Source organism: Myotis myotis, unplaced genomic scaffold, assembly GCF_014108235.1.
Source record: "Myotis myotis isolate mMyoMyo1 unplaced genomic scaffold, mMyoMyo1.p scaffold_m19_p_6, whole genome shotgun sequence".
NCBI classification, from domain to species: Eukaryota; Metazoa; Chordata; class Mammalia; order Chiroptera; family Vespertilionidae; genus Myotis; species Myotis myotis.
The window spans coordinates 78226517-78250474 of NW_023416368.1; the positions used below are offsets into that span (position 1 = coordinate 78226517).

The window sequence follows — 23958 nt, forward strand, 5'->3', positions numbered from 1 at the left end:
AAGAAACCCATCATGTGCTCCAAGGGACACTTAATAAGCCCCTGCTGCATACTCAGACCCCTCCTGTCCTCCCTCCATCCTCCCAGGGATCCCTGGGGGATAGGGGGCTTGTTCCCATTTCTCAAAAGGAGGAAACCAAGGCCCATGCGTGGCAAGGAAGGATATAATGCCCCACAAAATGCTTATTCTAGGGCCGGCCTAGAAGATGCACAGAACAAAAGAACCAATCACGATCCTCCCCAGATGTCCTTTCAGGACACCCCTCCCTAGCAAGGACCTGACTCCCAAATTACTAGCTCAAAGCACTCCTCTGAGGGTCACCGGCCTAACACAGATGCACACGCTAGAGGTTTACGCTTATTTTATTATTAAAAAATACAGAATCCAAAGTTGATTGTGACGGGAGGGGGGAGGCCCTGTCGCCAGCTCCAGGCGAGGCAACACCACCACCCACGCCAACCCTTACAAAAGGCCCCCCCAGCTGGCACGCCTGGTGGTCTCCCAGCAGCTGTGCACCATATATATTTATATATAATATATATAAAACACAGATCAGGAAAGGTGGGTAGAAATATGAAATCTGTATAAATGTGCTGTTTGCTTCATTAAAGTGTCTTTGGGAGGGGGTTTCTTTTTGGCAGGTCCACCCCCCATCTTGTAGTGTCCTGTTTTCTTTTTTCTTATAAACATTATTAGTCACGGAGTAGAGGAAGAGGGCTCTGACAGACGAACAAGCTTATTGCAAAGTGTGGCTTCTACTCTAAAAAGTCCGCCCACCCTCCCACCAAAATAAAAGATCCCCCTGAAGATGTGAGAAAAAAAGGAACTGTCCAGTTCGTCCTCAGGAATACAGTAAAAATAGACCACAGTATATGCTTCCTGGCTCTATTTACAGACATGTAAGGTCTTCTTGGGCTCAGGGGTGATGGTGAGAGGCTGTGGGACACAGTGGGGAGCTGTGGTTCGGAGTGGCCGGAACTCCGGGGGCCTCTGGTGAAACAGCATGGGTTTCCACTCTGGGCGACAGTCACCAGGCATGAGGAGAGTGGGGCTGAGGGGACGAGAATCTAAGGTGGGTTCAGAGTCCTGGGCCAGAATCCAGGGGTCTCACCCTTACCCTTCTGCCTCATACTGGCCTGTCCTGGGGCATCCGGGGGGTCTGCAGTGGTCTCCAGCCAGGACCCAACAAATGGAGCAACCAGACTAGGGTTTACCCATCCCCATCCCCCAGGGGGCCAAGGACCACCACCCCCACCCCCACAAACTAATGTGTTTCCTTTCAAAGTCACTGGCGACAGCAAGGAATAAATTAAATTAAAAATTCAAGCCTTTCTGATCCAACCATGAAAAATAAACAAACAAAAAAACCAACATCGCTGATAGTTTCTCAGGTTCTCCAGTGCCCCTGAGGAGATGTTCTGGCCAGGGGCTGTACTGACACCCTGCCCCTCAGCCATCAGGGGCTGTTGGCTGTCCCCCGTCATTGGGGCTGGTTCTGGAGCAGGCAGAAACCCCCTGGAGGTGGGGGCAGCACCAGTTGAGGGAGAGCCAGGCGTCTCTATTTGGTCTTGGATTCGGTCGTCCAGGTGGGGCCGGCATCGTGTGGGCCAGAACTAGGAGCCCAGAAGGGTCCAGAGTACCGGGACAGTGCTGAGGAAGAGCTGACAGCTGCCCAGGCTGCTGCACGAATTATTGCTGGTGAAGATGGGCTCAGGGGCCTCATACAGGGTCTCGTCTGGGGGACAAGGAGACGGAACAGTCAGCAGCAGCCCAGTCCCCTCCCTAAGCGGCCACCCCTCCATCTGCTCCCTAGGGCTTATCCAGACCTGATCATTGAATGTCTCAACCCTGGCACTCGGGTGAGAGCTGCAGGAGTCCCCTTGTCTCTGGGTGTGGCTATGGTGTTTCAAGAGCTCAAAACACAGGCCCTTTGGTCCATCTCAGGAAACTTCCCTGACACCCACACCCGGGGGTGATGGCCTCAGTGAGGTGCTTAGCAATGGGCTTCAACCTTCACTCTTGAAGGTCTGAAATGTCCTGATTCGCAGATGGGGAAACTGAGGCTCAAGGGCGAGCCTGCCCTTGCTGAGGTTGTGGGACTTCGTAGGCTGTGTTGTGATCATCCCCTGACTCTACTGGCCACTCGGTGGATTCTCAATGAGGACACAAGGGTGTCCTGGACCCTGCCCGACTCCCTGAGTACTTACTGGTTGGCCGCACATAAACCTTTAGCCGAAGGCAGGGCCGGTCAACAGCATTGGGTGGTGTGGCAGCTAGAAGAAATGGGTTGTGAGTTAGTGGGGCAGAGGGGTCTGGGTGGCCAAGACCTCCTAGCACTGTAACCCCTTTCCCCAGGCTGGTACCCTTTCCTTGACCCCAGGTGGGGATCCACCCATAAAACTCCTAATCATACATCAAAGCCCCAGACAGTGCCCCCCTTATTTCCCAGAAGTCCTCCTGCACATGTCCCCTGACCCTCTCTTTGCTGAACTCTAGCCTCAAAACTGGAGGTGTCTGTGTCTAGCTCCATCATGTACAGAGCAAGGTTCAAAGGTGATAGATAAAAATGTTTGTTTTCAATTGACCACCCAAAACTCAGTATAACCAAATGATTAACATGGGAGCAAATCCCTGCTCTCTGGGTTACTGTTGACAAATCACCCCCTATCTGGGCTTCAGCTGGCACACAGGAGATACTGTGAAAATGATTATTTCCATCTGGGAGACAACAGAAGCCAGTTACCCTGGAAGGGGAGCTGATTCCACTTCTCCTGGAGCCCCCACTACAGAGGTCATATGCACGTGGAAATACATGGGGTCTCACACCTAAAAAGTCACCATTATTGATCCCTGCTTCCTGGCCAACATGACATGGGCCCTGGAGGGGGGAAGGGATGGTGCCACAGCTCAGCCACGAATCAGAAGGGAGGGGGCTGGCAGGGAGCACACATGTAAACAGCTGTGGGCACCCAGAGCTATAGCCAGGCTTGTCCCCACCTGTCCTCTCAGACTGTCCTCTTGTCTTCGGCTGCCACCTTTGCCCCAACCCCCAGAAGCCCCTTACTCTGGGAGATGAAGATAAAGAGCAGATAATAAAAATAACATCTGTCACAGAGACAGGACAAATAATTACAATGATCGTCTTTATGAAACTCCTATCTCAGAAAGAAAATGTAATTTTTCTTATATTACAGGACTGAATATAAACACTTTCTTGCCAAAACCGGTTTGGCTCAGAGGATAGAGCGTCGGCCTGCGGACTGAAGGGTCCCGGGTTCGATTCCGGTCGGGGGCATGTACCTGGGTTGCGGGCACGTCCCCAGTGGGAGATGTGCAGGAGGCAGCTGATCGGTGTTTCTCTCTCATCGATGTTTCTAACTCTCTATCTCTCTCCCTTTCTCTCTGTAAAAAATCAATAAAATATATTTTTAAAAAAAAACAAAACAAAAAAAAAAAACACTTTCTTCCCCCTGCCTCCATCCCTTTCTTCCCTGAATTAAAAAGTCCAAACAGAGCAGAAAAGGAGGAGAGGGGGCCTTGTGAAGTTTAATTTGACACAACAGGAGCCGGAATATTGAGGAGCTGGGTCCCTTTCCCGCAGCAGGGGTTGGATGGTGTGGCAGGGGTAGGGCCAGGGGGATCCCTGCCCAAAACAGGATGTACTGGGCAGAACAAGGGCTCTGCTCTCTCCCCTGGCTTTGACCAAGCTCCACTCTCCCACTAGACTCAGTATGCCTCAGTTTACCCCCTCAGTGCTTTGGGGGGTGGGCAGCGTTGGTCTCAGTGTGGGACAGACTGATGGTTGGGTCATCGGCTCCCCCAGAACAGAGGTCCAGTGCTGATCTTGAGACTGAGGTTATATATCTATGTTCTCCGCCGCACTCTGAGCCTCAGTTTCCCAATCTGCAAAATGGGGGCTCTGACAGTGGGCCTCCAGGGCTTGCTGGGAGGATAACGAGCCCACCCAAGAGGCTGACCCCCACCCCAGGACAGAGGCCAGTGCGGGACAAGGAGCGGGGCCGAAACCACGCCCTGGCCCCCCACCCCAGGCCCTCGCCCCCTCCTGGCTTTCGACACACCCCGCCTCCCCCCCCCCCCCCCCCCCCGCCTCTCCCGTTTCCCGGCCCCCCGCCCACTCACAGATGTAGTAATACTCGTGGCCCGGGCGGAACTCGAAGCCCAGCGAGAAGGGCGTGAAGAGCTGGAACTTCTCGGAGAACTTGAGCGGCCCCCCGGGCGCTGCGGGCCGGTTGCACTCCCAGCGCTTGAAGCCGCGCTGCCGGTGGTCGCAGGAGGCGTGGCCCTCGCCGTTGACCATGTACAGCACGTAGTGCTCCATGCGCTCCGCCGGAGGCAGCGGCGCCCCGTAGTGCGGGCAGTAGATGTCCAGGTAGTCGTTGATGCTCACCTCCACCGTGTAGCCCCCGCGGTCGTCCGCCGCACCCGCGTGGAACCTGGATGGGGGGCCGGCGGTGAGCTTGGGCGGGGCCCGATAGCAGACCGTGGTCCGGGATGAGTTGAGGGGACTGCCAAAGCGGGGGCGGGGGCGAGGGATGGAAACGCGAGGGGTGTGGTCTGCGCGGGGGTGTGACCAGCACGGGGTTGGGGCGGTCTTAGGAGACCGCTAGGCGGAAGCTGAGAAAGGTTCGAGGGTGCGAGCCCACGGTCCCCGGTCTGGCACCCACGCCCCACCCTGCAAGTCCCTGGCCCGGCAGACCGGTCAGCTGGCAGGCGCCTGAGCCCGTGGCCTCAACGTGGTTGGAGCTGAGGGGGAGGGACCGCATTCAGGGCAACATGCAAACGAGCAAGTACCAAGTGATTCGGAATCGTCTACACACACACACACACACACACACACACACACACACACACCACCCCCATCCCCACCCCGCAGGCCCAACATCTGGGCCCCTCTTGGCAAACAGGCTCCACACAAGCTGCTCCCCCACCAGGAAGTCCTTCTCCAGAAACGTTATTACGGCTTGACTTCGACACCCCCTCCTCCAGATAACCCCCCATCCTGCCCATCAGATGCAGCTTCCTTGGCTCTCCTCCTGCAGATCCGCCGGTCAGGAAGGCCCAAGGTGGCGTGGGGACACAGGCCCGGAGTTCTGGCCTCCTCCGGGCAAGCTCTGCCTCAGTGTCCCCGCAGGTGGTGGGGCGGAGTGAAGCCCAGCCCTACCCCTTCCGTCCCGTGTGACCCCAGATCGGAGCCTCAGGGTCAGGCAGCTGCCCCCCAAGCTCCTGGTCAGTACTCCCGGTTCCCCGACCCATGACACCTCCGCCTCCCAGCCCGGACTCCCGGTCTTGCCAGGGAGGTCCCTTTAGACTTGCCGCTGAAGGCCCTCTTGACCCAGCCTTGTCTTGGGAGGATGGAGGTCAGCTGAGCCAGAGACGGGCAGCTCCCCTTCCATCACCACCTTGGGTTACAGCACCAGAAGCTCTTAGATCTTCCAGACATGGTCCCCAGGGTCCCTGTCATGTAAATGCAGAAGGAGACAACAGGGGGGCCTCCCAAGAGGGGCTTATTAGCACATTAAAAGCCTAAGCACCGTGCTTAGAGTGTAGGCTCCCCCAGGCAGCCATCTTCTTCCTCCCTGTATAGGCAAGGAAAAAGGGTGGGCAGCAGGGAGGGTGCAAGCTGCTGGGATTCCAGCCCGCCACTCTCTGTGCTCACCCTGCTAACAGCCCCAGCCCGTGGGAGGGAGCTCTATGTGACCCCCATGCCAGGAGCACTAATTGGCACAGCTGGCACCTGAGGGGGCAACAGAATTATCAGATGGTAGGGGCAGGACCCCCCCAGAAGTGGGAATGAGGCAGGCAGAAGACCCTGCTCACTTGTGCCTCAGCTTCCCCATCCATCACTACAGCAGTGATTTCAAGTCTGTCACTAAGATCCAGGCTCCCAGAATTTCAGTTCTGGGAACAGGAAGGAGCAGATTCTCCCCAGCCTCTTCCCCATTCTATTGGGTTTGTCCAGGGATCGGGAACTCATTCCACCTCCAGAGAGGTGGGAAGGCTTTTGTAGAATAAATGTGTCTGGCAGCTAGCCTCAGGAAGGGGGATCAGGTTGGGACCAGGGTCAGGCTGAGACAGGGTCAGCCTTGAACTCTGCCCATCCCGCAGGCTGCCCCAAGGCTATCCAGGCCTTGTCTGTCCTTCAGCCCCTTGGGCTTGATTGATGCAGAAGCTGCTCCAGGCTTTTTGAAGAGTCATTTTCACTCCTTCCTGGCCCCACTGAAAGCCCCATTGATCAGCCAATCGATGGCAGCGGCAGGCAGCCAAGCACCCACTTGGGGACTGGCTAGTACCTATGCAGGGCCCTGTAGAGGAGTAAGGAGGGGGTGCCAGGCTGGAAGGGCTGCCATCCTGGCCCCCAACACCTCTGGGCCTCAGTTCCCCTTCCTGTCCCTGGCACAATGCCCGGGGATGCACACATAGCCTGAAAGAGAGCCTGGCTTTCTGCTGGGCTTTCTTGAGACCAGAATGGACTTGGGAAAGTGGGGCCACAGCGTGACCCTTTCTTCCCCCTCCACCTCTGCCTGTGTCCCCCGTTACGTTTGACCCCCTCCCTCCCACTGCACCAGATGCTACCATCATTCTCTCTTCACCTTCTGAAAAGCATTAGAGACCAAGGCTGCTTTCTTTGCTGGCTCAGAAGCCAGACATCTGTACCCCACCAGGTCAGCCCGTCTCCTTGTCTCCCAAAACCCAGGGCTCTTTTCTGAATGTCAGTCGGACTCTGTGATCCAATGGCTCAAAACTCTCTCCACTGCTCAGAATCAAACTGCCCTCCCAGGGCCACCAGGCCCGTGTGGCCCTGACACACGCCCCCTTATCACCCTCTGCCTGCCTTCCAGCCACACCAGCCTCTTGGCTGTTCCTGTTCCCACCCCAGGCTGTTGCACACACTCATCTCTCTGCCTGGAATGCTTTCCCCTGCCTCCCCAACCTTATCATGTATCTCATTACGATATCATCATAGTTTTACCTCTACATAGTCCACTGTCTGCCCTCCTGGACAATGAGGGTTGGCCTCCTTTTCCGCTCCTTCCTGGTGACCCATACAGACCTTATACATATTTGGTGCTTAATACATATTTGTTGAGCAAACAAAGGCCAAGGATTCAAGGTGTTAGAGTCTTGGAGAGCAAAAAGTGGCCCCCACATGGGGAAAAGAGGCGAGTCCCAGGCGAAGCCCCACCCCCAGCCCCCTTAAATGGGCCATTTTTCCCCTTCCTGGATTTAAAATAGTGACAGCCCTAGCTGGTTTGGCTCTATAGAGCTATGGTCCTTGGACTAAAGGATGGTGGGTTTGATGCCGGTCAAGGGCACATACCTCAGTTGCAGGCTCCTTCTCTGGCACCAGTTGGGGCATGGGTGGGGCAAGTATAGGAGGCAACCAATCGATTTGAATCACATCAATGCTTCTCTCTAATTCTCCCCCTCCCGTCCATGCTCTCTAAAAATCAATGGGAAAAGATATCCTCAGGTAAGGATTCACACACACACACACACACACACACACACACACACAATTCCCAGTTCCAAGTTGGGTAGCAAGCCAAGGGCAGGCGCCTCACCCCTGTTTAGGTGTTAGAGAGGCCCAGCCCCAAAATTGAGCCTGGGGCCCAGTGCCTGGTGCATGCAATACAAAGCCTTCATTTCCTCCACTGGGGCCTTGGCTTGAAACGAAAATACTCTGTGGTTGCAGCAGATAGAGCAGAAATTCTCACCAAGGAGTTAGTGACTGAGTTGGGATCTTTCCTAGGTAGAGGGTTCCCCAGGCTTTCAGACCTCCTGCTCCCATCCCCACCCCCACCAGCCACACCTTTGCCCCCATCTAGATCACCCTGCCAAAGTCTGCTCCTCTAGGCAGCCCTCCCAGCCCTGGGTGATCCCTCACTGACCAGGGCTCCCTGTCCTGCCCTTCATGGCCACCCCAACCTTGCCAACTGCCCCCTCTCTGCAACCACCTGGCAAGCTGCTAATTAGCTCCAATTGGGCAATTGTCAAGTCATTAGGAGCTAATAGCAAAGCAACTAATTAAGGATCTCACCCAAAATGGTGGGGGTACTTCCCAGACTGGAAGCTGAGGCTCTGGTGAGGTGGGTAGCACACCCAGGCCCTGGGTGCCCATCTGGCAACCTAGTGGGGCAGAGCCCACTTGTCCCTGCCTGCTGCTCCCAGTGAGGTCCCTAAGGCCTCAGTGCCCACCCCTAGGCTTTCCATGGGCCAAGAAGACATTTCTCCATCTGAGGCCTGGCCACCAGGGCTGGGCGGCTGGGTGGGACCTCAGGGGAAATCAGGGCCCCAAGTAATGCAGGGTTGGACACAACATGTATGGCCTTTTGGGTGCAGGGGATTCACTGAGTACAGGGTGGGCACAATAGGTGGGGAGGGGACACAGAATCAGCTCTAGCCCTGGGCCTCAGTCTCAGTAAGACATGGCCCAGATGCATAGGCCTGTCTTCCCCAGAATGCACGCAGTGTCTCTGACACTCCTTGGCCAGCCCCAGACCCGGTTGCCTCTTGGAGAGGGGTGATGCCCAATTGAGCCCGGCTTCCCCCTGCCCTTGGATGACTCAATCTGGGTCTGTGAAATGGAGGCACAGGGTGGGTGGGTTAGGGGGCTGCATGGCTGGGGTGTGGGCTGGGCGAGGGGGCAACTTGACCTGTGCAGTGAATTAAGCCCTTTGAAGCCAACATCCTTGGGTTGACAGGGAGACTGAGGCATGGGAGACCAAGTGCCTACAATAGCCAGGTGGGTGCAGGGACAGGCGTGTGCACCTGTAGCGGGGTCTGGCTGGCCGCCAAGTTCAGTCTGATTTGTGCTCACACATCAATCTAGGATGGGAGCAGCATGGTGGGGACAGCAGTGCAAGAGGGCTGAATGGAGCAGTTTTGAGTCACTCCCTCCCAGGTGGGGCATGGCTGGCCATGTCACCTATTCCTGGAACATCACTATCATTGTGGATTTGGGGGCCTGCGGGCCCCTCCTGTTGCCCACAGGGACTGCCTCGGTTTCTCCTCTCTGTGCCCCTTAAGACTCCTACTACATGCCCTAGCTGGTTTGGCTCAGTTGACAGAGCGTCGGCCTGCGGACTGAAGGGTCCCGGGTTCGATTCCGGTCAAGGGCACATGCCTGGGTTGCAGGCTCAATCCCCAGTAGGGGTCATGCAGAAGGCAGCTGATCAATGATTCTCTCTCATCACTGATGTTTCTATCTCTCTCTCCCTCTCCCTTCCTCTCTGAATCAATACAAATATATTTTTTAAAAAAGACTCCTACTGCCATCTGCTGAGGGGCATAGCCTGCCAGCCCCGACTTCATGGAGGAGACACAGGTTCAGAGCAGCCAAGCTGCCCACCTGAGATCACACCTAGGGTTCTAGGATCCATAAATCCAAGTCCAGATCCTCCCACGCCTACTGGACCCCACCTTCTGGCCCCAGGCCCCCAGACCCATCGATCTCGCTCTCCAAGCCCCGCAAGCCTCAGAGGGTGAGTTTCTTTCAAACAAAACAAAAGAGCCTCATGCGGCAAAATACAGCATTGCCCCTTCAGAGCCACCTCCCCCAGAAGCCCAGGCAAGGCCAGCAGGGATGGGGATTGGGATAGAGGCCCCACACCTACACCACAGGAACATCCTCCCCAAACCCACATTTCCCACCAGGCCATTTGAGAGGAAATGTGGGTAATCTGGAGGGCCAGGGGAGGGTGGCAAAAGCCCGAGATGCCTGGTAGGGGTAGGGACTAAGCCCAGAGCCCCCACCCAGGTTGGCAAGGCTGGGTCCAGTCTGGCTGAGGTGTTCCAGTCAAGTGGGGAGTATGAGGGTTGGCAGGTACCCTGCATGGTACCCGCTGTCAACCTCAATGGAACCCTCTACACCAGTGGCCGCCAACCTGTGGTCTACAGACCACTGGTGGTCCGTGAGGTCCGAAAGGTTGGTGACTGCTGCTCTACACCACAGGCAGCATGGGACCCGAGGGATCAGCAGGGACCCACCTGGCCCAAAGAGGAGGTGAAGGGTGGGCAGGGAAGCATACTGTGCCACCATCAGTGAGGCCCTGGGACAGCCAGAGCCAGACTGTACATGCAGACACACATGTGCTCTCCACAAACAGACACACTAAAGACACACATGTGCACACCACACACAAACACATACATTCTCTCCATGCACAAATATGCACATGCAGATAGGCATCTGTACCCCCAGACACCGCACACATTCCACACACAGACACACTCCTGCAAATGTGCGATACACTCTCCACACGTGTGCACTCTGGGCATAATCACATAGACACATGTGCAAACAAGCCAGGGCCGCCATACATAGGTAGGCACATGTATCACCCTGCCACACAGACATGCACCTCCCGGGGTCCCTAGGACCCCCTGTATGTCAGGAACAAGAACACACCTCAACACATACAAACACATCCTGCAGCCCCTGCACCCACCATGTGCACAAATGTGCACGTAGGCCCACATTCGGTCAATGGCCAGGCCAGGTGAGGGCAGCTGGCCCAGGACCCTGGCCCAGTGCAACCCAGCTGGGGACAGGCTCAGAGACACCAGCAATGGACAGCAGCTGGTGGGGGTGCCATGGGAGGGTGGCTGGACTGGCGACAGGACCCCACCCTACGACAGCAGTAGAGGTAGGTGCGACGCTCCCTCTTCTGCGAAGTCCGCAGGCCAAAGGAAATATCTGCACAGCAGGAGAACATAACTTGGGAAAAAGCTACACACTGACTACCTCAGTGCAGGTACCAGGCCCAGCCATGCAAGGGCAGCTGGCCTCACCGCAATGCCACCAGTGCCTGTCCATCTCCACCTGAGCACAGCCACCGCTCATGCTCTGCTCTTCTGCCTGTCTGTCCCCGCCTCGAGCTGCCCAGCCCTAGCTCTGTCCCCTTCCTCACAGTGCCTTTTGTGTGTGCCTCTTTCAGGCTCAGTGACCCCACCCCCTCTTCTCGTTTCTGTCTCCTCAGCCTGCCACAGCCACCAATCTCTCTGATTTGACCCCATCCTTGGCTCTTCCAACCAGGCCTGTCTCTCATCTCTGTTCCTGGGACTACCTCACTCTTCAGGCCTGCTCTCCAACCCTGTGCCCCTCCCCAGGCTGTGGTCCCTGGACTGGGTGCCCTTGGGAAAGTTGCATTCCTGGGTGCCCTCAGACCCGGTGGCCCAGCACCACCCTTCCTTCTGAGATACCCCATTACTGGGCACAGGTTCCAGTCCAGCCACCCCTGGGCACTAAACCTCCCAAGGGGTTCCCAGGCACCAAGGTCCCCTTTGGAAGAGCTCCCAACTTCAGCAATGAATGGAGTCCCGATCTGGTCCCATCCAACCCCCAGCCCCATCACAAGCTGTCAGGGGGGGGTCACCTCCCACCTGGGACACCCCAGGCAGGAGGACGAGAGGGAGGTGAGAAAGGTATGCCGGCCAGGGTCTGCACCAGACAAGCAAGGCCATCCCCTTAGGCGGCTCCTCAGAGTGGGGCTGTTGGGTCAGCAACAGTGGTGACCAAGTGGCAGCAGAGCCAGGACTGGGCACCTCCTTTCCCTGGCAGGATCCTGCCAGCACCACAGCCCTGTGGCAGAATGGGCAGAGGGCTGCCCCAATGACCCCCATCTGTCCCAGTTCACCCTGGTTCGTCCTGGTTTGTCTGCAGCTCCTCATGTGTTTGGCATTTGCTAGAACAAAGGACAGGCCATGACAGGGACAGGGATTTTGGAGCCGTAACCAAAAACTTGGGCCGGGAAGCACTGCCTGCTGGGCTCCCTGCTCAGCCAGCTTCAGGGAATAACCATAATCAAACCCACATGTGACCAGCGGGGCCAGTGATAAGGGGAAGGGGTCCAAGGTGGCCTGGCCAGCCCTCCTTGGCATGGGGTCTCTATCCTGTGCTCCAGGGTCCGACCCTGCAGCTGGGCAACTGAGGGGAGTGTCTGGGCGTACTCCCTGCCCCCACGGCGGACACTGGCCACCCTTGTCCCACAGCCTGCCTCAAAGACTGCCCTTTATGCAACTTTCGGCCCAAAGACTTGAGGACAGCAGGGAACAGTGGGGGGACGGCAGGCTTAGAAAGGCACACGGCAGGAATTGGAAATGAGAAAGTGATCAGTGGCAGAGGGGCAGGGAGCTGGGAGGCTGGCCACCTAAGACCCCCATGTACAGCCCTGCCGCCATGGGAAAGCGACCATGAGTGCTGAAGCTGGTAATAAAGCCATGGGACCTTGGAGCCCTATCTCCATGGGACCCCTAGACTACTCCAGCCTTCAAGACTCAGGGCCAGCCCAGAGAGAGGCTTCTGCTATGTCCAGGATGTGGTCAGTTACCAGCAAACTTTTCTCATGTTCTCACTTTGCTGCCCCCCAGATTCTACTCAGCACCCAGCACTGAGGAGGTTGTGCAGGCAGGCAGGCAGGCAGGCGTTGGCACCTCGGCAGGCTAGGAAAGAGCCCACCTGGGTCCCTGCCCCAGCTCTGCTCCCTTGCCTGACCTTGAGCCAGCTGCTCATCCCCTTTGCCCCTCAGTTTCTCCCATCAAACACTAGGATTGGCAAGGGTATTACCCGTCAAGACTCCTGGGACTGACCCCCAGCTCCATAGGTACCTCAGTCTCCCCTGACCTACAAAGTTTGGACCTGAAACCCTAAAGTGCAGGTGGACCTGGGTCAGTAGGAAAGTACATTCCAACTTCCTCAAGTTATACTGGGGACCTGCTGGCAGGATGTACCTGTGGTCCCAGGAGGCCAAGGTCCCCCATCTCCAGGTGCAGCTCAGTGCCAAGGTCCCGAGGGAGCCCCACCAACTCTGAAAGGGGGTTACCTTCCCTGGAGAGCCTCAAGGGATGGAGTCCCCCAAGTCTGGAAAGGAACTTAGGAAGCTGCACAGCTTCTGAGGATGCCAGAGGGGATCCCCAAACTCCTGGGGATGGCGGCGCTCTGGGACATGCAGGCGCAAGTCCCCAAGACTGCATGGCAGTGGGGCACCCTGGAAGGGGAATGCATGAGTAGCACGAGTACCCCAAACTCCGGGGGTGCCGGGACTCCCTGGGGGCTCCCCGGGGACCGGGCACCCTCCACTCCAGAAACAGCGAGTTTGGAGGACGGGACACCCAAGCTCAGGGTGGGGAGGCCGGGCCCGGGGGGAGGGCATCTGGGGTCCCCCAGCGCCCCGTTCCCACCCGTGCTCACCTGGGGTTGCTGCGGTTCCAGTAGACTGCGTAGCGGTCCGAGTTGGCTCGGGAGGCGTCCTCAGCGCGCGCTAAGGGCAGCGGCGGCGGCGGCGGCAGGAGCAGCAGAAGTAGCACAGGCAGCAGCGGGCGCTGCGCGGGCGCCATGGCCCGGGTCCGGCCGCCGCTCTCGCCTGGCCGCCGCCTGCCAGCCGTCTCCGCCTCCTCTGCTGCCGCCGCCGCCGCGGAGCAGGCGGGCGGGAGGAGGGCGCGCCGGCGCTTCGAGATCCCCGGCCACCCCAGCCTGGGCGCGCACGACCTCGGGCGCCGAGAAGTCAGGCGGCGGCGGGCGGGGCGCCGGGGTCGCCCCGGGCGCCGGCCCGGCCGCGCGGACTCTCGGAGCACGGGCCGCCGTCGCCGCCACCGCACCCGCCGAGGAGGGGCCGGGGCTCCAGCCTTTGTCCCTCCCGAGCGCCGGGAGGGCCGCGGGCGCCCCCTCCTGCCGTGCCCAGGCCACGCGGGGGTGGGCGGGGGTTCCTGCCTCAACCGCGCCCCCAGCCCCGGCCAAAGCTTCCCAGACACCTCCCCCGTCCATGTCCTTGGTCTGGTTGCTTGGACCCCCAGGGTCCTGCTCCAGAGATCCCATCATCACCATGTAGCCATGATCGAGGTTTCCTGAGTTCCTCTCTGTCACCTCCATTCAGGCCACCAAGCCCATCTGCAGAGCCTGGCAGTTCAAAGAGCAGGAGGAACAGAGATGGCTCACCCCCATCTTTCAAACCCAAATCCTAAACCAGGCTGAGCCCACTCCACCTCTCCAGTCACCTGGTGGAGGCTTTTTAAAAATATTTTTTTTTATTGATTTCAGAGAGGAAGGGAGATATATTTTTATTGATTTCAGAGAGAGAGAAACATCGATGAGAATCATTGATTGGCTACCTCCTGCACGCCCCGCTACTGGGGATTGAGCCTGCAACCCAGTACCCAGGCATGTGCCCTTGACCAGAATCGAACCTGGGACCCTTCAGTCCGCAGGCCAACGCTCTATCCACTGAGCCAAACCAGCCAGGGCACCTGGTGGAGACTTTTGCAGTCGGGCTAACCAAAGTCCACTGCTGCCCCCCTGGGAGCCCACAGGACAGTCACACTTCTTTGGACCCCTGTTTTTTCATCCAGAAAATGGAACAGGAGCCCATACCTTGGCATCTTCAGCAGATAAGTCGACAAGCAGGAGACGTCTGACAAGGGAAGAATGGGAAAGGCTGGCGATGGAGCCTGCAACTGATATTTGTGCCCTTGACTAGAATCGAACCCGTGACCCATCAGTCCACAGGGCGACGCTCTATCTAATGAGCAAAACTGTAGGGAATAGTTCTGTCTTTATGCATGTCACGGCTTCACCAGACTGAGCTTGTGGAGTTATGCTGTCACCAAGTGCTGAATGTTAAATACCAGTGGTGCCCAGCCAGGTTTTGCTTCTCTGGTTTGTTTCCCTCACCCAGGCCTGCGGCAGGGTCCAGAGCCAAGAGCTCTTGAGCTGGAAGGTCCCCATCTAGATGGCTGAAGGTCCTCCCAGGGACCATAAGAGGCAAGAGGTGGGCAAACTAACCTTCGAATAAGACCCATCCCAGCCACACACCTCCACTGTGTTGTCCCCTAAGCTTCTCCCTGCCCCCATTTCTCTGCCAGGCCACACTTCCCAGCCTTTGCTTGGCTGCACCTGGAGTATCTATCCTTCTCTCATTGAAATTCTGTTCTTCCTTCAAGGCTCGTCTGACCCTGGGCCTCCACCTCCCACAGGATAAGATTTTCAGCCCTCTGTCCTCTAGGGGAACTCAGCTCATTCTGTTCTGTCTTGTGGGTCCTGTCCTCTGACCTGACTGCAGATGTCCACCCCAGGGCTGGCCCAATGACTCTGAGGAGGAAAGAACCTGCCTATTAGTGGTGGTTGGGGCAAGCCCAGGAGGCCCAGAACCTGTCTACCAGTGGTGCCCTGGGCCTTCAGACAAACTCTCTGGACATCCCTGGAGCAAGGGCTCACCCCAACTGGCTGGCTGGCTGGTTCTTTGGGAAACAGAGGGGCAGCCACTTCCTAAGCAGAGACCTAGTATCCTAAGCAGAGACCTAGTAGCTGGCCCAAGCAGAAAGTGCTGCATGTACCCAGAGTGCCAGCATGCCTGGCCCAGCCCAGCGTCCTGTCTGGCAGAGGGGTCCTTTCCAGAAGTCTCCTCGGCCGTTGGAGAATCCTCCTACTTTATAGGACCTCACAGATGGGGTGGGGCTGTCAAACCCAGCAGCACTGGACCTGCACAGGGGATCGGGCAGGACACCACTGGCAGAGGGGACCTACTCCAAAAAGGCCAGCGTTGGGTCAGCTCATTTGCACGCAGGGGCCACTTCTGTGAAAGCCACCTCTGCGAGAGCCACCACTGCCTCCTCAGAGCAGATTTGAGTTGAAGCTTTGTTTTCCTTCTGTTCTTGTCTCTCTCTCAAGGTCAGAGCTGGAGCACAGATAGGAACAAAGACATGTGTCCCCCATTCAATCTCTCTGCACCTGGAGGGGCCCAGGGAGGGGAGAGCTGGGCAGCCCTGAGGCCTGGCCCCAGGCAAGGCAAGGGTGGAGGTACAGGAACAGCTGCCCGGCTGTTCATGGAGACCCCAGATCAGCTGGAACCAGCTATGGGCACCCAAGAGGCCCTGTCCCCTCCCAGGGTTGGGGGCTGTCCCAGTCTCCATCCTCAACAGCCAAGGGGATCAGCTGGGATCAGAGGTCATTCTGCTGTAAGCTTCCTCTGAAGTCAAGAGTTGGACTTCAGGCTCAGTGTAGGGACAAAGTTTAAGTTTTGGGTTTAATGCTCAGTCAGGGTCAAGGTCATCCAGGGTTCTCTGTCAGCCCCAGAACAGGGTCTTCGATGAGGGTCTATCCTCATCCAACTAGGTCTGCATTCTTGGGCTCCAGGGTATGGCTCAGACTCAGAAAGGATCTTGTCCCAGCCAGATCAGACCTGGCACCTAGCCTGCTCAGCACCCACTGCTCATTGACCCCTTACCCATCACTCACTACCCACTTACCCCAGTCCAGCACCCACTGAGCCTTCACCCACCACCCAGTACCTATTACCCATCATCTGCCATCTGGTCCACTGGACAAGTCCCCAGGGTGGGGATCAGTGTCCAGCATCCCTCAGCCTTCAAAGGCCACAGCACTGTGAAGAAGGCTAAAAATACACAGAGAAAAATTCTCATTACAGAATAAATTAGACCAAATCTGCAGCCTGCTCTGGCTCCAGTGGTTTTCAGATGCCCCAGCTCAATCAGGTAGATTTCTGGCAGAGAAGAATGGTGGCTTCAGAAGGCAGGGAGCTCCACTGGCCCTGGTGAGAGCAGGGCAAGGGCTTCTGCACCAGCCTAGCCCACCCTTGGGATGAAGAATTCCCCCAGGCTGTGGGGGTGTGGCTTCTGTCATTGAAAATAAAAATGTATCCAATTCTTTTGCTGATAAATTAGACTTCCCACCCTCGTGTCCAGCCAGGCCCTTGAAATCTCAGCCAGGACCTAAGATTCGGGCAACTGCCAAGGCCAGCGACTGAACAGGCCCCACACCCCTGCTAGTTCCCTCCTTCCTTCCCACCCTCCCAGCCCTAGGCCTGAACAGAGACACATCCTCCATGGTGATAACCCGCCAGTCTGGGGCTAGACTTTTCTTGAGGGTAGAAACGTTCCAGATCTTCACTGTCCCCCAGCTCCCCATGGCTACTGGGCACATGGAATGTGGCCAGTATGACGAGGAACGGGGCTTTTAATTTCTTACTTTGACTGTAAACAGCCACATATGGCTACTGTGCTAAGTAGCACAGGTCTGGGTGCACCTGCACAACCACACCTGCCCAGAACTAGGACATCATGGGGTGGAGGGAAGCTCATACTCCTCCAGGGAGTATGAGGGGCACTGAGCCACCAGAGAGGATGGGGAATCAGAACTGGGATGCTGGGAACCCCAGGAGGGCACAGCTACCTCACCTGATGACCCTAGGTGAGAGCAATGCGGCCCTGATGGATGCTGGGGCCATGTCCCAGGGAACCCACATTAGAGCCAGCAGAAGAACCACCATCTCCTGCGCTGGCCGATGTGGCTCAGTTGGTTGGGTGTCGTCCCATGTACGATTGCTGGTTTAATTCCCAGCCAGGGCACAGGTTTTACGTTCTGACCTGGCATACTGAAGGCAACTGATAGTTGTTTCTCTCTCTCCCCCTTCCTCTCTAAAAACCAATAAAAACATATATATACACACACATAAAGAACCCCCAGTTCCTGGAAGACAACATGACTACCACCCACCACTGGTCTGAGGCAGCCAGCCACAAGCTGCTGCTTTAATGAGCCAGAGGCATCCAGCGTCCAGCTCCCACCTGTCCCCATTCCCAAGATAGAGAAGCCACACAGTGGTCACCTAAGAGTAGGAAACCCTAACCTGCCCACAGCAGAGGGGACAGATTTTCTGCATGTCCAGTGGGCATGTGGAGGGGGATAGAAGTGGTGGGAGGGCCACAAGGGTGCTGGGCTATGGGTTGTGCACACTGATCTGGCACAGGCCCTGGCTCTGTTGCAGGCAGTATGTGTGCATGTGTGTCCTGTGTCTATCCCTTATGTGTGATAGTCTGTGTCACGTGCTGTATGTGTCCTGTGTCTGTGAGAGGCGTGTGCTGGAAGCCCCTCCCGTCCTCATGTGCATACACAGGGGCCCTCAAAGTGCCAGGATCCAGGCCTTTCATCTCGTGCTGACAGGCCCCTCTCCCGGCTTTTAGCCACTGAGAACTTCCTGCTAATATTGCATTAACCTTGGAGGGGGCTGCCAATTACTCCACACTAATGCAGGGGGATGCAGTGAGGCTGACAGGCGCTGACAGGCACAGGGGCCTGGAAGCAAGGGGCACCCTTCCCCGCCTCACTGGGTGGGCAGGAGGCAGCCGGGCTGGAGGGTGTGCAGTGTGTTCTTGGCTCCAGATGGCAGATGCAGGGTCTCTCCTGACCTCATTAGAGTAATTAATGTGCCTTTTGAAGCTCAAGAATCGCTCAGAGCTGTGGGAGAGGGACACAGATCAGAGGGTGGGGGGACCCGCACAGTGTCTGTGCACCTGTTAAAAGCATGTCCCAGTGGGTCAGACAGGGAGAGAGATAGAGAGCAGAGAGATAGAAGGAAACAGAGGGAGACCAAGTGAAAGGCTGTGTAGATGGAGAGACACAAATAAGGAGGCAGGCAGGGGTTCAGAGGTGGAGAAGGCAGAGATGCAGAGACCACTGACAGACATGTGTGGAGAGGGGTGGAGGCAGATAGGGAGGGAACAGCCAGAGCCCGAGAGGCAGAGGGTGTGATGTCTGGGTCCTCCAGGGGACTCTGGCCTCACTTCCTCAAACTTCCCTGGAGGATCTGCTGGTGCCTCAGTGCAGGACCCTCCCAAAGAATGGTGGGGAAGTAGGGCAGGGAGCAGTCCAGGAGGGAAGACTTCCTGGAGGTGGCAACTGACACTGGAGGGGGAAGTGGAAGTGTGAGCAGAGTTAAGGGACAGACCCAGGGGGCAGGCTTGGCCCATCCCATAGTGAACTCAGGAAGAGGCGTGAGAAACAGGGCCCCCAACTGGACCTATTTCCCAATCTGTACAACTGGCTGAGCCCAGGCCACACCTGGGCAGGCAGCAGGGCAGAGGCTGGGCAGCACAAGGCTACCACCTAGTGGCTGCTCCTCCTAATGACGTGGCCATGGTAGCTCTGGCCAGGGGTCTGGGGTGAGACCTCAGGTAGTGGGGCTGCCACAGGCCAGCCCCTCCCCTCGGAATCTCCAAAATCAAATTTACAGGGGAAAGGGGTGACAGAACTGGACCCTACCCAGACATAGTGCCTTGAAGAGAAAAAAAAGCCCAAAAAAGAACCCATCAAACTCCTCACAGGGAATGAGGTCAGGTGCTAGGGTAGGTTCATCAATGATTCCACAGGAGGCTGACAGGGGAGGGGCATGATGGGCACAGGAAGCTCCAGCCCCAACGGTTCTAGTGGTATGAATGGGGTGAGGTGAGGATCCCAGAAAATATGGCCTTAAGGGGCCCCAGGCTGAAGGCAGCACAGAAGAGGAAGCCCCTATACAAGGCCTTTGATGGATGAATAAGAGCTCTAGGCCCCGAGGCAATGACTGGCAGGTCCTCCCATTTTTCTTGTCTACCTCATGGAATACCTCCCTGGGCCCTCTGGACAGCTGGGGACAGGTCATAGAAGCTCAGCATAATCACAGATAAGAAAAACCAGGCCTGGATGAAGCCCTGTTCTGCCATCCACCCTGTGAGCCAGGATGCCAGGTCTGGCCCAATGTGGAGTTGGGTGCCAGCTACAGAACCACTGCTGCCTTTATTGTCCCCAGCCCAGTGGGGAAGGCACTCCCACACAGGACCCTCAGCCCACCTGCCTGCCAGGCCTCAGCTGTGTTCCCACAGGGAGGGTCAGCAGCACAAGTCACAGTCCAACCAGAGGGTCTCAGAATCCTAGATGGGGATGCCGGGGGCCCCTCTGGTTTGCACCTGGCATCCTGGGTGGTCCTGTGGCAGTAGAGGGCTGAGGTGGCTTCAGGCAGGCTAGGCAGGTCCCACTCGAGCTCTCAGGCCAGCAGGAGAATCGGAGGGTATGTAGGCACTGGGAGTGGACCAAGTCTCTTGTCCTTCCCCCAGGGCTGTTGGGAACACCGCCTCCCTGACCTGAACATCTGAAAGATGAGGGGGAGGAGTGAGAGGTGTGAAGCGATGGGCCTATCCTGATCCACTTACCCCAACTGTGCCTGAAGCTCACCCTCCAAGTGACTGGGAGCCCTCTCACCTGTCCAGCCCCTGCCCCCAGGACCATTGGGGTCCATCTGCCCAGCTTGCCAGGCCCTGCTCAACTTCGCACCTTGGGGGAAGGAGGAAGGGAGAAGAGGTCCCCTAGCTAGGGGAGGTGGAGGAGACCGGAGGGGCTACCACATCATAGCAATGCGTTACCTGGCAGGCTTAGAAAGCCACAACCGCCCCTTAGACTCTTGGACTCCATACCTATGCCCCCAACAAGCGAGGCTGAACAGCCATCACTCCCTGCTGAGGCCCAATCCCAGTTCTGCGCCCAGAAGCGCGGTTCGGTTTGATCCGGCCCTGGGTCCTTAGTCCTGCCCTCCTTCCTTCCTACCATTCCCTTTGCCTGCTATGATCTTCCTGGGGCTGGAGGCATGGAGAGACCACCCAACCCATCCCCTCTGCAGCACCCTGCAGTTAATTCTCTATCTCTGACATTGATCTTGATCTTCAGGGTTGGGCCCAGAGCACTGACCCAAGACTGCAGCCCCTTCCCATCAGCAAGAAATGGGAAACTGAGGCTGGGAGGGGCGCATGTCTTGCCCAAGGCTACACAGCCTGGTGGCATATGGATGACCTCAAGAATCAGTGGTCTTGCCAATTCTCCAGCCCTGCTCTACCCGCCCACCCAGAGCTTCTGGAGATGGGGGGAGGACTTCAATACCATCTCAGATTCCTGGTCTCAAAGACGGTTTCCTCATCACTGTCCAGCGAGGCCACGTCAGCGGGGTCCTCAGTGTTAGCCAGGAGGCCATAGCTCCTCCGCTGTGGTTTCTTCAACCTGCAAGCAGTTCCAGGCAGATCAGTGGTTGTCTCAGGTCACCTCCAGTGGCAGCTGATACCCCATCCTGCTTCCTGCCTTCCCCATTATCCTTTGTTGTCTCTGCTCTCCGCCTCCTCTGCCCGACCCTCAAAGCTTTGCTGTGAAGCTTCCTGGTCTAATTGTGTTTCTTTGGCCTCATAACAGTCATGGTGGTTAGTTGCTCTTATGTCAATAATGGCAAGTGGATATCTCCTTTGGCAGACTCCCTCCCGGGCTGTGCTGTTATCCTCCTCTACTGATGAGAAAACCCAGTCTCAGAGGGGTGAGGGTGTACCAGAGACACTGAACTGAGGGCTATCTGTCTCAGGCCAAAGCCCCGGCTCACGACCACTACCAGGGCACCGGGGAAATGAAGGGAGCCTTCTGAAGCGGATGCAAGATCAAGTACTTAGAGGGAACAAGAGCACTGTGCACCCACAGGAGTGCCGGTAGGGGACAAAAAGGGCCCCTTTAAAGCGTCTGAACATGTTCAGCTCTGTGTGACAAAAGCCCTCTGGAGGTCAACCACAGACAGGAAGTAAACAGGGAAGCCAGAGGACTGAACCAGAACTTCGCAAGGCATGTGAACCATGGGAAGGAAGAGGAGTCCTCAACTCTCTAGGAAGAACATCAGTGGAACCAAAAAACTGATCGCAGCCAGCCCCAAATGCTGAAAGAGTCGGAGAAGGAAGGCGCGGTTCGGTTCGGTTCAGTCAGGCCCTGCCTGGCAGGTCCTCCTCTCCATTTCTAGGGTGGGGCACGTCGTGGATCACAGACCCAAGTTGGGCTGGGGAGTGTCGCCTGGCACGGGCTACAGAGCAGAAGCATAAACCGGGCGCATGCCCTCCCCCACCCGCACTGTCCAGCCTGGGTTGCTGTGTTCGAGAAACCCGCTCCTGTGCCCCTGCATTACCAAGCACCACGGTATCACTTGACTGCCTATCACCCTCGATCCGGAAGATGCGCTGTTCACGCCCACTCCGGAGGGGCGGGGCGCTCGCCCTTGACACGTGAGGCACAAGGCGCGAGCTCATTGGCACGCCAGGGAGGCCGGCATGCGCCTGACATACCTACAGGCCCGGATGAGGAAGTAGAGCAATGCCAGGCTGAGGAAGCCAGAAAGCACGTAGAAGGAGCGCAGCAGCACCGGGCCTGACGAGTCCATTGGCCGGTGATGCGTGCTGTTGTGATGTGCGCCTGGCTGGCTCCCGTTCGTCACGGCCTGCGGTGGCGAGAGCGTAGTCTGTGTGAGGCGTGGCGACGAGGAAGCGGCCCCCTGGGTTCCGAAGAACAGCACTGACAGCAGCAACGTAGGCAGGAGCGACCGCGGCGGCAGCACGTACAGCCCCATGGTCCTGCGGAAGTGGTGGCTGCACCCCGCCCCTGCAAGCCCTCGTCACTCACCGGGCAAGGGGCGGTGCCAACCAATGGCCCGCAGGGGCGGAGCTCGGCGCTGGGGGAGCGCCCCGCCCCTTAGGCGCTAACCCCGCCTCCTCTAGTTGTCCCAGTGCTCTCCACCGGCCGGCTGTTCACTCACCTAGGGCTTGGCTGGCGCCCTATGCCTGAGACTCGGTTCCTTCTGGCCCAGAGCACAATGGCTACAACCAACCGGAATGCCCAGTTCAGGGGACAAATCAGAAAAGCTGGGTGACCAGAGTGGGCTACAGGCCACAAGGGAGCCAACACCTTCACAAGAAGGTTCCCAATTGCATAGCGGAGTCAGACTAGGGCAAGGCCACGCCAACTTCAGCACAGTACCCTTGGGGCTCTGGGGGCTCTTGCTGTTCTGGTCCCCAGCCCGGCTCTTCCAACTTCAGGATAGGCCCTCCTGAAGGGTAGGACTGCCTGCTCTAGTCTGGGCATCCTGTCCTCAATGAAGGGCATCTCAGCCATCCTGACGACACTGAATTGACCCCCAATGCTGCCACCACCCTCCCCACCCTGTTATGAGTTCAGCGCACAAACCCAAGGCCTCAGGATCAGGGCCCAACCCCAACTCTCTGCACCCCAAGACCAGAGCAGGAAGCAAGCCTGGCCCGACGGGCAAGCACAGATGAAGATGTTTAAGTTCATTCTGTGCCACTACTTTTGCCAGGACCCTGGCTAAGTAGCTCAGTTGGTTAGAACACTGTCCCTATACACCAAGGTTTTGGGTTCAATCCAGGGTCAGGGCACATACAATGAATGCCTAAGTAAGTGGAACAACAAATCAATGTGTCACCTCCCACCCACCCCCAATATCAATAAAAAGCTGTACTTTTAAAAAACAAAAAACCTTTGCCAGGGTCCTGAAACAGGTGCATATCTCAGATGAGGGAGCACAGGGACCACCACCTCCTCCACTTAGGCTGAGTGTGCCTCCAGACCAACCAAGAAGACAATGAAGTGACTGGTTGGTCTGTTTGGTTTGAGTACAGCTAGTGCCCTGAACCAAAGCCAGAAGAGGCTTTCTCTAGAGGAGCCCCACTTCCCACCCAGCCTCCACCTGAGGCTCAGGGACCCACCCTCCTCGGTCGCACCCCAAACCAGACTCAGATTTCTAGGTAGACACACCAGTCCTTTATTAAAATCTGACTTCCACATCTGTCACACTGTTGCAGGTGAGGACTGGCCACGTGCAGGCTGCCACACACCGTCCTCCTGAGTGACTTGAAACCCTGCACTCCAACCTTGCCAATAAAACACCTGCTGGAAAAATGAAGAAGGAGTGAAGGGAGAACTAAAGCTGGCTCTAGCAGCAGGCACACACAGAAAACTGCCCCCACCCATGCTGTAGGTGAGACAGGAAACCAGAGAGAACCCACAAGGACCAGGCATTGTCAAGGCCAAAGAACCACGTGTCACCCCCCAGAAAAGCACTTACAGGTGACAAGCTGAGAGAGCAGGGGGGTGGGCATCTGGTTCCTGCTCCGAGGTGAAGTCCCTCATGGGACAGGACCCCAGGTCATCACTGTTCTTGGGCCACCTTTCCAAGTTGCACTGGCTTCCCTTCAACCTGCCAAAGCAAAGGAGTGTTACCCCTAGGGTTTTGGACATGCTAATAGCTGCTTCCCACCTCCCCCTAAACCATCCACAGCTCCTAGGAGGGTCTCAAGCTAGTC

The 23958-nt window shown here is 57.1% G+C and overlaps 2 protein-coding genes across 5 annotated transcripts; both read right to left on the reverse strand.

Moving 5' to 3' along the window:
* Positions 1 to 344: 344 nt before the first annotated feature.
* EFNA2 (ephrin A2) lies at positions 345 to 19894 on the reverse strand. 4 transcript variants are annotated; one of them, XM_036312813.1, is made up of 6 exons: positions 19756 to 19884; positions 14387 to 14469; positions 13211 to 13915; positions 4141 to 4454; positions 2208 to 2273; positions 345 to 1735 (listed from the first exon to the last, which is right to left on the reverse strand). In XM_036312813.1, the coding sequence occupies exons 3-6, from the start codon at positions 13354 to 13356 to the stop codon at positions 1614 to 1616; spliced, it is 648 nt and encodes a 215-aa protein (XP_036168706.1). In that variant the 5' UTR covers positions 13357 to 13915; positions 14387 to 14469; positions 19756 to 19884; the 3' UTR covers positions 345 to 1613. The 4 variants fall into 4 exon arrangements, with proteins under 4 accessions (XP_036168706.1, XP_036168705.1, XP_036168704.1 ...); XM_036312812.1 differs by having other exon boundaries at positions 13211 to 14426; positions 19756 to 19894; XM_036312811.1 differs by having other exon boundaries at positions 13211 to 14469.
* Positions 19474 to 22242, reverse strand: FAM174C (family with sequence similarity 174 member C). Its single transcript, XM_036312816.1, has 3 exons — positions 21928 to 22242; positions 20720 to 20836; positions 19474 to 19937 (listed from the first exon to the last, which is right to left on the reverse strand). Coding segments are annotated over exons 1-3 (399 nt in total). The 5' UTR covers positions 22209 to 22242; the 3' UTR covers positions 19474 to 19936.
* Positions 22243 to 23958: the final 1716 nt, after the last annotated feature.